The sequence below is a fragment of the Sturnira hondurensis genome, unplaced genomic scaffold, assembly GCF_014824575.4.
Source record: "Sturnira hondurensis isolate 20B ecotype Veracruz unplaced genomic scaffold, ASM1482457v3 Scaffold0020080, whole genome shotgun sequence".
Classification (NCBI taxonomy): Eukaryota; Metazoa; Chordata; class Mammalia; order Chiroptera; family Phyllostomidae; genus Sturnira; species Sturnira hondurensis.
In genome coordinates, this window is record NW_028092711.1 from 2,718,636 (window position 1) to 2,731,180 (window position 12,545).

General features: G+C 42.0%; 1 protein-coding gene across 1 annotated transcript in view; it reads left to right on the forward strand.

Moving 5' to 3' along the window:
* The window catches only part of UBXN2B (UBX domain protein 2B), a 32,219-nt gene extending 19,967 nt beyond the window's left edge, over positions 1-12,252 (forward strand). The window contains exons 7-8 of the mRNA XM_037028564.1: positions 3,516-3,677; positions 7,620-12,252. Of these exons, the coding sequence (XP_036884459.1) occupies positions 3,516-3,677; positions 7,620-7,782 (325 nt within the window). The 3' untranslated portion in view covers positions 7,783-12,252. The remainder of the gene's footprint in view (positions 1-3,515; positions 3,678-7,619) is intronic.
* The last annotated feature ends 293 nt before the right edge of the window (positions 12,253-12,545 follow it).

Here is a 12,545-nt window from a genome sequence, read left to right on the forward strand (position 1 = left end):
ACCTCCTGTGTCCGCCTCAGTTTGCTCAGTGCTCCTGAATCTAGGGACCAGATACTAAAACATTCCATCGTGGCTGCTCTAGAAGAATGAAGTGCCTCCAGCACCTTGGTAACGAAACTTCCAGTGCTTACTTTCCCCATTGGTTTGCTCAGTAAAGGTGGGGTTGTATAATATCCTAGCTGCAGAGGAGTCTGAGAAATGGAGCCTTTAGAATTTTCAGCTTCTCATGTATAGGAATTTGAACATAGTATTGTGAGCCTGTGTGATGCACATGAATCCAAATACTAAACAATTGAATATATATATTACAAGAAAGCAAAGAATTGCACAGAAAGTTTTGAAGACTTTACATTAAGAATTTCATTGGTATCTCGGTATTTATTGTTATTTTTAATTCATTCTGGAACTTGTAACAAGGGCCAAAACCGACGAGTACTGAACAAGTGACAAGTGATAAAGCATTTTCTCTTGCGGGGTGGCGGTGTGATTCATATAAGTTCTAGCCAGTGCAAAGTACCGAACCATTTTTTTTCCCTTGTCAAAATGTGATGAGTGTAGGGCTTGATGGGGCGGGCTTCACCCACAGGCCGCCACAGATGAGAATAAGTCTACCAAGACACAATCTGCTTGGGAAGGAAAGGTGGCCAATCTCTCAAAGGAGAGGGGCCAGGAGCCTGTTCCTCAATGGGCTTTTATTGGGATATAAAATTTGCATAGGAATATAGGATATAAGTAAAGTTCTTCAATCATTGTCAGGCAGTAATGATCAAACAATAGATAACATTCAAAGAACTATGAGGGCTTATTTTGAGTCAGGGTCAGATAGCTAAAGGGCCATAAAACTTTGGGAAAACAAACTCATTTCATGCTTGGACCCTTATCATTTACATTGAGGGTATTAGCAAAGTAGGTTTCACGGGATTTTATGTATTGTTTCTTATGCCTGATCCCCCAGGGAACCCGCCCTTTCCAGCACAAGGCTGCTCTGTCCTCCGGCATTGTTTCAGGTTTAAGTCAGGCAGGGGGAGTACTGCAGCCAAGGGGTTAGGAGACTTCTCACAGACAGAATGAGGACTCAGGCTATGTCAAAGCCTAGGGGCAAGGATCCATAACCCCCTTTTTCTATAGTCCCCCAAGTCCTTCCCTGAGGGGTCCTTCATGACTGGCTGTCTTAGGTTGTCCCTCCTTTGAAGAATCTTACCCATCTTTGGCTAACCAGTCATGGTTAACCCAAAGGGTTTTCTTAACCCAAGCAGGGTGAAGTAAAAGGGGGCAGAGGCAGTACCCCTACCAGGAAGATAAGCTTTGTCTCTTTAATGGCTTATGGTCCCAAGGTCTTTTACTCAGCCTTAGCCATCGGGGTTACAGTTTCTGAAACCAGGCAGGGCAGTTCCCAACAAATGAGTACCAACATATGACTGTATGTTGAAATATAAAAGTTCTGACAGTTACAGTAGTAATTTTTTAAAGTAGTTTATTTCCCCATAGTTTCAGGCAGCTATTTATTAAACATAGAAGTAATTAAAAAGAAGCAGGAAAAAAACCCAGAAGTGGACATATTCCATTGTCCTCCATAGCTGGCAGTCTAATTGCAAACAGAAGACTACATAGATGAAAACTAACCTAATTTTTCATTGTGGCATACAGAGAATTATGGGGTAAACCTAAGCATAAAGAAAAACATTAACCATTACTTTCAGTTAATATAATAAGAGCATAAGTCATAGATATAGAACTGCATAGTTACAATGGCAGACTAGATGGCATTATTTAATAAAAGTAAGTTTAGTGAGCTAGATCAGGACAAGCAGAAGAACATGATGTGAAGCAATCTCTCTTTCTCCTCAATAGTCACTGCCTGTTTGTCACACTGTTCAATCCAAAAGATTCTATTTGCTACCCTCACTCATTGCAGCCACTATACCTGGGGTCTGACTGCACCTTGGTCTCTGGACCTGGAGAGCTGTTTTCTGTAAAATCTAACAGCCAACCCCTTCTTCCCTCCCTTCCCCACATTCCCTTAACCCAGGAGTTCCGCGGCCCCCTCGCCCTACTGTGCAGCGTGGGGTTTGTCTGGCCCTGTGCTGTGGGCTGCTGCTGAGGGCGACTGCCCACCAGTGCTGGGCAGGCAGGCCGCACCTCTCCCACTGTCGAAGAACTTCCCACGTAGTCCCTGCTTTCCCCAAGCCTCCTGTTCTCCCCCTTCCACCACAGCACGTGTCTTTGCTTCCCGCTTTACTGAGAAAATAGCGCCTGATAAGGATGAACTTTGTTCATGTATTCCCCTTAACCTCTGACTTTATTATTAAATTTATCTTCTTTTCAGCTGGAAGATGTTTCTCCTTGTGTCCAAGGGAACAAGTATGCTTACAACCTACATCCGTTCCTCCAGTTTGCCTGGAAACCTTGTTTTATCAATTTACTTCACTATTTCCCTTTTTAAAATTTCTTTTTAATGTAATACTCAAACATACAAACAATATATTAATAATGTCACTATCATTTGATTCATTGGGAGATAAGGAGAAAGTTTTTTTAAGTATATTTTATTGATTATGCTATTACAATTGTCCCATTTTTTCTGCCCTCTATTCCCCTCCACCCCGAACCCTTCCGCCCTCTAGCATTGCCCCCCTCAGTTCATGTCCATGGGTCGTACGTAGAAGTTCATGTCCATGGGTCGTACGTAGAAGTTCTCTGGCCTCTCCATTTCCTATACTGTTTGATAAGGAGAACGTTTTAAGTGGCAAATAGATGAGACTTTGAAGGCTAAACATTAAGTTAACATAACTTTTAAAAATATTTTATTTCATATTAAGTTCATTTATGATGAGTGCAGAAGTAGCTGCTGCCTGTTGATACGCTGTCCTGGGATTACTGGTACAGGCATAGCTTGTTCTATTGCACCTCATTTCGTTGTGCTTCGTAGATGTTGCATTTTTGACAAACTGAGCGCAAGCCCCTTTACCAGCAAAAAGATTACCACTTGCTTTATTGTGATACTCACTTCACTGTGGTGTTCTGGAACCAAGTCTCAGTATCTTCGAGGGAGGCCTGTGTAACATACCTTTATAACATTTGCCCATTTTATAAATGATGGAACTGTGATTCACAGAGATTAATTTAAGTTTACGCAGTGTCTGTGCTCTTAACCATTATTTGATGTTAACTCAAAGTTGCTCAGATCTCTGACCAAACATCAGTGCTAGTTAAACAGTTTCATGAAATTTCAAAGGGATAAACGGAGGAATGGATATAGAGATAGGGTTTTGAAAGAGATTGGAAAACTAAATCAAAATCATAGTGTCCAAAATAGTGTATGATGTAATGAAAGACGTTGAAAGAAGTATAGGAGACACAAAGGAAACCATGTTCTTGCTCAGCCAGAAGCCATGGAGGAGGGGGATAGCTGGGGAGTCAGGTATAGGACTCAGTGGTTATTCCACTTCTTCTGTTTGTCTTAGGTCTTAACGTGTTTGGATTTGTGTTCTAATTCTTGCATTCTTCTTTCATAGCCTTACACCTGAAATCATCAGTACGCCTTCCTCACCAGAAGAGGAGGATAAGTCAATACTTAATGCAGTTGTCCTTATTGATGATTCAGTGCCAACAACAAAGATACAAATCAGGCTGGTAGACGGGAGTCGTTTGATACAAAGATTCAATAGTACACACAGGTAAGCTTCTAGTTTGCTGACATGCACATGGCTATTTATGTAAATTGCATGTGACTTGCGTAATGCGGAATATTAAATTCTTTAGATTTGCAGTAAGTTTTTAACAAAAGAAAGAAAAACTTTAAAAGGCTAATAGCTATGTATAAGAAGTGAAATACTTAGTTATTAAATATCTTTTGTAAACTGTCCAAATATTCATGCAAATACAGGTATCACTCAAAAGAAATAAAGAAAAAAGTTAGAAGCTGCAGTTTTGCAGTGTTGCTGAAACTACGTGAAGTGGAATCAGATTTAATTTAATATAGTAAAACCTTACTTGGACTTCACTCATATAAAAATGTATGGTAATTCTGATCGGGATTAACTTTTACACAGCAAATTCTTCATAATATAAATTTGTAGTGTAAAGTTTCATTGTGATATTGTCTAGTACTTCATATAAACCATTATAAATGCCATTTTAACACTTATTTGGACATCAACATTTGTGTTAATATTTTTGTTCGTTGCATCCCTCTGAGGGATACATTTTATGCTCTTAAGTGACCATCTATATGTGAAAGTAAGCTTTTTTACTTTTTAAGTCAATTTTATTTTTCAGTTGCAGTTGATATTAGCTTCCGGTGCATAACCCAGTTGTAAGACATTATATAACTTAATAAGTGCTCATCTTGATAAATCTCGTACCTGGCTGACACCATGCATATTTATTAGCATATTATTGACTAGATTCCCTATGCTGTATTTTAGATCCCCATGACAATTCTGTAACTACCAGTTTATACTTCTTAATTCCTCCACCTTTTTCACACATCCCTGCGGCCACCCGCATGTGGCAACTGTAAAGATGTTCTCTGTATCTGATTTTGTTTCTGCTCTGTTTGTTTGTTTCTTAGATTCAGTTGTTGATAGATTGCCATTTTATCGTTCATATTTCATCTTCTCTTCTTCCTCTTCTTTCTTCTTCTTCTTCTTTTCTTCTTAAAGAAGACCCTTTAACATTTCGTGTAATACTAGTTTGGTGGTGGTGAACTCTTTTAGCTTTTTGTTGTCTGGAAAGCTCTTTTTATGTCCTTCATTTCGAAGTAATAGCTTTTCTGGGTAATCTTTGTTGCATTTCTTGCTTTTCCTCACTTTGAATATTTTTTGCCAGTCCCTTCTGGCCTGCCAAGTTCCTGTTGAGAAACTTACGGGAGCTCCCCTGTAGGTAACTGACTGCTTTTCTCTTGCTGCTTTTAAGTCTCTCTTTGTGTTTACCCTTTGGCATTTGAATTATGATGTGTCTTGGTGTGGTCCTCTTTGAGTTCATCTTGTTTGGGACTCTGTATTTCTTGGACTTGTATGTCTGTTTCCTTCACCAGGTTAGAGTAGTTTTCTGTCATTTTCTTTCAAATAAGTTTTCAAGGTCTTGCTCTCTCTCCTCATTCTAGCATCCCTGTAATGCAACTGTTGGTATGCTTGAAGTTGTCCCAGAGGCTCCTTACACAATCCTCATGTATTTGGATTCTTTTTTTTTTCCTGTTCCGATCGAGTGTTTTTCGCTTCCTTATATTCCAAATCACTGATTTGATTTTCAACTTCATCCATTCTACTGTTGATTCCCTGTAAGTTATTATTTATTTCAGTTAGTGTATCCTTCATTTCTGACTGGTTCTTTTTTACAGTTTCCATGATGTTTTTTTATATGCTGATGAAGTTCTCTCTAAGTTCATCTACTCTTCCCATAAGTTCATTGAGCATCCTTATAACCAGTGTTTTGAACTCTGTATATAGTAGATTGCTTGTGTCCACTTGGTTTAGTTCTTTTTCTGGAGTTCTGATCTATTCTTTCAGTTGGGACACGTTTCTTTGTCTTGTCATTTTGGTAGCCTCTCTGTGTTTGTTTCTGTGTATTAGGTAGAACTTCTACATGTCCCAGTCTTGGCAGAGTGGCCTTATATAGTCGGTGTCTTACATAGTAGGTGTCCTGTAGAGTCCAGTGGCACAGTCTCCCCATCACCCAAGTTGGGTACTTGAGGTACGCCCCACCCCCTGTGTGGGCTGTGTACACCCTACTGCTCTAGTCATTGAGCCTTGATTGCCATTGGCATGTCAGTGGGTGGGATTTACCCCCCAGGCCAGTCAGCTGCAAGGACTGGCTGCAGCTACTACCGTGCAGGATCAACTGTGCACGGGAACATCCCATAGAGCAGGACTTACTTCAGCAGGCCTCTGGTGCCTACTAGTATGCCTCTCTTAAGTGTATCACTTGTGGAGGTGTGGTGGGTAGTGCTTTAATGTGGTGTGAAGCTGTCCACTGGGTGCTCTGGCTCTGGTTCTTCCAAGGGGATGCAGGCGGAGGTCAGCCACCACCTGTGTTCTACCTGGGACACCGAGCATGAGCCACAAAGTGATCTGCAGTTGTCTGCTACTTGTGCTGGGCTTGGTGGTACCAAGGAAAGGCCATGCTGTGAACCAAGGCAAGCCGCCACTCATACTGGGCCTAGGGCCACTTAGTGAGAGGGTAGGGGGCATGCCAAGACCAGATGCTGCTTGTTTTAGAGATTTTAGGAACTTCAGAATCATAAGCCAGGACAGGCCATTTGTATGGAAAAGGCACTGGAAACAACTTGGTGGGCCCACAAGTTGGTGGAGCAGGATCTCAGGGAGTCACCATGGCAGGTGGAACAGTGTTAGCCAGGTTGATGGAGGCTCAGATATGGTGCCCACCTGCCAGCTCTGTGTAGGAGGGCTCAGGAAAGGAACAATGACCTCTATCAGCATTTCTGTTTGGGCGAAAGCTGCCCCTCCTGCCCCACCCCTCAGATGCTAGACATTCAGTTCCTTCCTGTGTGTCCCTGGTGCCTTTCGAGCTGTTGCGCCAGTGCTGGAGCTCAAGTAAGTGAGTCGAAGTAAGTCCATGCATGGGCCCTTTAGAAGGAATGTCTGGGACTACACAACCCTCCATCTCACTCGGCCACCACAGTCCCTGCTGGTTTTCACAGACAGAAGTTAGGGGACTTCTCCTGGCACTGGAACGCTAGGCTGCAGGGCCTCGTGTGGGGCTGGGACCCATTATTCTCAGGGGAGACTTCTGCAGCTTAGATGTTTCCCCAATTTTTATCTGCCACACATGGGTATGGGACCAGCCAACTCTGCATCTCTGCCCCTCCTGCCAGTCTCAGTGTGGCTTCTTTATATCCTTAGTTGTAGAACTTCTGTTCAGCTAGATTTCAGGGAGTTCTGAGTGATGGTTATTCTCTGGTTTAGTTGTAATTTTGATGTGGTTGTGGGTGGAGTTGAGTACTGCACTTAACTGTGCCACCATCTTGACTGGCAGCCCTATGTCAAAATAATTTTTGAAAATTATTCTTATGACTTACACTTTTTATAGTTTCAGACTCACTCTGACACAGGCCAATTTGAGGTAGCTTTTTCTGGATCATATGCTGCTAAAATATTTTATACTCTGTAAAAAGTAGAACCTGCACTTTCATGGTAGTAACATGGTTGAGCCCTGACTGGTGTGGCTCAGTGGATTGAGTGCCGCCTGCAAACCAGGGGGTCTCTTGGTTTGTTTGCTAGTCAGGACACGTGCCTGGGTTACAAGCCAGGTCTCCAATAGGGGGCGCGCAAGAGGCCCTCTCTCCCCACCTTCCCTTCTCTAAAAATAAATAAATAAAGTCTTAAAAACAAACCAAACATGGTTGATATTTTGTGCATAACTCACATGAAGATTGTCTGTTTTACAGTAAAAGTAGGTACTACATGCACTCCAAAGTTATTCCTCACATTTTGTGATGGACTTAAAGCTAAGTCCATCCATTGAAATAGTATAAATTAAAGTTACAACACATTTTTAAAACGGTTAGAATCTTGTAATTTTTATTATCTAATTTTAGCTAAAAGCTTTCATGGCGATACAACTTCTATATCACAAATTATTTTTATCTTGTTTTTCAGGATCCTGGATGTTCGGGACTTCATTGTACAGTCCCGCCCTGAATTTGCAACTCTTGACTTTGTTCTTGTGACTTCATTTCCAAACAGAGAGCTAACAGATGAAAGCCTGACACTACAAGAAGCAGATATTCTTAACACTGTGCTACTCCAGCAACTGAAATGATGCTGCTCCTCCTATTCGTGCGGTCGCATAGGACAGGGATAACATGCCATATTTACTAAGGAAAACTTTCTTATAAAAATACCAAATTGTTTTTATTATTTATACAGATACTTTTTGGTTTTACTCTCATTCTATCCTCCAACCTTAGCATAGATGAATTTGGACTGGGAATGGATCTCAAGATAAATGTGTTTGAATATTTAGTTGTAGGGCCGGCTTATATTCATAGGTTTTAAATATCCAGCAAACCAATTTGTTACCTGCTCAGTGTTAATATGACAACATTTGTTGGCAGCGAAAATGAACAAAACTCCATTTTGATAAATGGTGACATTTACACTAAAGTTTCTTCATGCTGCATTGATCAAGAGCCATTAAGGAATCTTCTGATCAAATATTTTGAAAAAAATTTGTAACATATACTAAAGAGTATCTGTATTCTGATTTTTGAAATGCTTTGGTCATATGATGATTATTTTCTCCTATTAAGGAGAAATAATGTGTCCTTTTTACTGATTTAGCTATATTACTGTATCAAGAAAATATGATTTGGCCTTGTATTTTACAGAACTGTGAACATCCTAACCTAGAAACAGACATAACAATCAGCAATCTTGAGATATAGTCAACAGCACTTTAATACAGAGAAGTTACAGTCCCTCTCAGAGCCTGTCTGATCACATGCATTTATCTGTTCAACGCATGTTTCTGGGAAAGAGGTCCCCAACCCCCAGGCCACAGACCTAGCCAAGACAAAGGTCTGCTGGGAACCGAGCCCCACAGCGGGAGGCGAGCCACAGGCAAACGAGTGAAGCTTTGCTCGTGTTACCATCTGAGCTTCACCACCTGTCTCAGCTCACCCACACCCCGCACCCCACACCCCATCTTCCACAGATCCAGTCCCTGGTGCCAAAATGATTGGAGTCCCCTGTTCTAGGGGACCCACTGTAGACATTAAACACTATTCGAAGTGTCAACACCAGAATGTATTCTACTCCAGAACAAAACAAGTGTAGAAATAGAGGAATGTCAATTCTTTCGAGCTGTCTGGATCTAAAGAATGGCCAGCAGGAATGTTCGCATTTCTGCTGAAGCCAGGTTTTTCCTGAAAGAGGCGGCTATGTCAGGAATGATAGAAAAGCTTTTTTTTTCTTCCCAGAGACCACTTCATCTTAGGTCACCACTCCTGATTACTTTCCTGTTGCTGCCGTTAACAGGTGACCACAGACTTGGTGGCCCGTGACAGCACAGGCTCATTACCTTCCAGTTCCTCAGGTTAAACTTGCCCACGGGGCTGGTATTCAGGTGCTGGCAGCGCTGCATGTCTTTCTGGAGACTCCGGGAGAAGCATTTCCTGGCCTTTTCAGCTTCTAGAGGCCACCTGCATTCCTTGGCCTGTGGCCCTCCGCTCCCATCTTCAAAGCCAGCAACATTGCATCTTTCTGACTTTTCTCTGTCATTTTATCTCTATGACGATAGCCAGGAAAGATGCTCTGCTTTCAAGGACTCATGTGACCAGATTGGGTCCACTAGGTCATCCAGGATTATTTTCCCATCATAAGGTCTATAGGAACCTTAACCACATCTTTCAATTCTCCTTTACATGGGAAGTACCATGTCACAGGTTCCTTCTGGAGGCCCCAGGGGTGAGTCTGCTTTGCCTCTTCCAGCCGGCAGAGGCTGCTGCACCCCCCGCCCTGATGTCCGCATCCCTATCCCTCCAGTCTGCTCCTGTGCTTACCTCTTTTACTACCAACTTTAATTCTGTTTTTCTCTTTTAAGGATCTTTGTGCTTACATTTAGTTTACATAGATAATCCAGGATAATCTCATTTCAAAATAATGAATACGACATCTGCAAAGTCACAGATTCGAAGAGTAGACATACAAGTATTTTAGAGGCCGAAGCTGGGGATACTCTCTATTCACCACAGTTTATTCCTGCCTCAAAAATTCACATCCATCCCAAAAAAGTCATCCCAAGCAGAGGTGCTCAAAAATCTCAGACCATTACAGCATCAGCTTCAAGTGCAGTATCTTACCTGAATCTCACTGAAAAATCCCAAATCTCGTTCAAATCATCTAAATCAGGTATGAGTGAGACCTGTGTATCATTCCCGAAACACAGTTCCCCTCCACCTGTGGCCCTAGAACCAGTGATTTTTCTCCCAAATATGAAGATAGGACAGGCGTAGAATAACAGTTACGATATTCCCATTCAAAAAATCAGAAAACGGAATGGAAAGAGGGTGCACCAGTGCCAAGCAACTTAGAAATTTAGTTAGGTGCGCTGCGTTGGGCCTCAGCCTGGAACTGGTGTTCTGTGGCGGACAGTACCATCCTCTAGGCTTAAGGCTTCCTCTCGGGGTCCTCAGCTTTTTCATGAAAGGTAGCGTATGTTTGCAGCCAAATAGTTTCATCAGCTTGTTTCCTGTCTGGAAATCTGGGAGGTCCAATCACCTGCCATTTCATACACACTATACCTTCTAGTTTAAGAGGTACCGTGTGCTGGTCTAACATTATCAAAAAACTGCTGGATCTTCTGTGCGTGTTACAGGATTCACTATAGACCAGAGGCTCCTCCACATGTGTTTTTCTAAAATCAGTAACTCCATCTCTGAGTTTGCTCCGAGATGGCTGAGAGGGTCTGTAAGTCACACTCCTAATCTCTTCAAAGGGCCTTTTGTGTGACCGAACACTCAGGCCTTTTTATCTGACCGAGGTATTAGCAAAAGTTGTACAGCTGCCCTCTTGCCTCGTTCCCTAGAGCAGGCTTTCCTGAATCTCGCAATTTTAATGTCTTTGGCAGTTAGGGGAGGCTAAGAATTTTCAAGTCATCAAGTCCTATTTCCTTTATACTTCACAGTTGTTCCCTCCGTTTATCTCCCCTCACATTTTACTATAATCTGCAAGAAGGAAGCAGGCCTCACCTCCTGCACTTTGCTTAGAAATATCTTTAGCTAAACATACCAAGTTCATTACTTAAAAAGTCTGCTTTCCACAGAACTGCAGGACACTATTCAGCTAAGCTTCTGCCACTAACTGTCATCTCTTTTCCTGCAGTTTCCAACAGCATGCTCCTCACTTCCCTCTGAGCTCTCACAGGTGGCACCCTTCCTGTCCTTGTCTCTCCTCACGGTCTATTCACGATAATTTAGATGTTTTCTATGGCAATTCTCTGCCCCGTGGCTTCCCTCCTTGGAGCCCTGACTAACAGTGTTAAGGCAGTCTTGGCTTTCTCTGTCATGCTCTTAAAATGTCTTCCAACATCTACTCGGCAGTTTCAGAGCCACTTCTGTAGTTTCAGGGGATTGTTGTGGCAACGCCCCGCTTCTAGGTATCTAGAAAACTCTCTCACCTACTTGCTGCCAGTTGACATGAATGTGCCAATAAGAGATTTTGAATTCTTCACCTTTCTCAGGGGGCCCTGGTGGTTTTAAGGCAGTGGTGTTACCTGTGGGGGGGCGTTTAATACTGGGAATGCTACCAGAAATCCCACTTATAAAAGTGTTGATCACACCACCACCAAGAAAACTTAGAATTCTGAGTGTTGCGTAGAGAGAAGAATACTATTCCTAAGTCTTCTCCTCAGGATGGGACACCCTGTTTCTTCTTCCTCATTGCCAACAACTTGGAGAATATATAAATAATAGTTTAAAGAACAAGTCGCAGTTCAGAAAGTTGACAAGGGATACACTGCATTTTCTCAGGGGCAAAATCATCTTCCTAAGGAAATACGCTGTTGAAACAAATGAGCATTTTAAATAAAAGGGCATCATTCTGCTTTGAATTAACAAAATGGGGGTGGGTAGAATAGCCAAACCCTGTAAAATTACTTGAAATTTTATTCTTATAGTTGATTTTTATCAGTTACTTGCACATACAGGACAACTCCCATTTCTGTACACAGTAGTCTTCCAAAATACAGGAATTTACATTAGGAGAGAGAATTAAACACCCAGAAGGGATGAACAAAGCTTCCATGAACTTCATAGTATTTTGTTTCATTCGGAGCCATTTTCCTGGTTCCTTTTTACTTCTGCAGTGATGGTAACTTTGAAAATCTGTGATCCTCTCAGAAAAGAGTTTGTCACAGCAGCGAGGCAACGATGTGTGAAGTCGGTTGTTTGCATGACATATGTAATCACGAACTTTTCAAGTGTCTGCCTAACCAATAAAGAATGTTTTCTTAGAAACAGAAAGTCCTTTTCAAAATTTCCTTGATTTGCAGTTTTGTTTGAGTGGCTTGACAGAGTATTTTAAGCAGAAGTGACACTTCCTGTGATGCCTCTTTTTGATGAGCAGGAAAAACACTGAGCTGAAGCAATGGAATCTCAATTTCCCGTTCCTGTTTCTGTTTTTAATCCACCAAAATAAAGGTGCAAATGTTTCTCAACTCTTCGCCACAGTGGATTTCTGAAAACCTTGTCACAACATATACCGTTAATAAAGTACAGCCTGTCTTCTCTTTGAGTTTTTGTCCCTGCTCAGTGATGCAAAAAATTCAGTGGAGTAAATTTGAAGATCTGATTGGCTTTGTTGAGCAATTCATGAATCAGGCAGCATCTCACCTAGCAAGCAGAGAGGAGAGCCAAAGGGTACAGAAAGGGAAAGATTTTTAAAGGCAAGACAAGGAAGTGTATTTCAGGTGGAGGTAACATACATGCCTGCGGGGGCGGAAGGAGTCTGTGTGGCAGATTACTTCCTCCTGTGGGCAGAAGGTAGGGCTGTGTAATAAACCTGGCAAGCTCTGGAGGTCACATG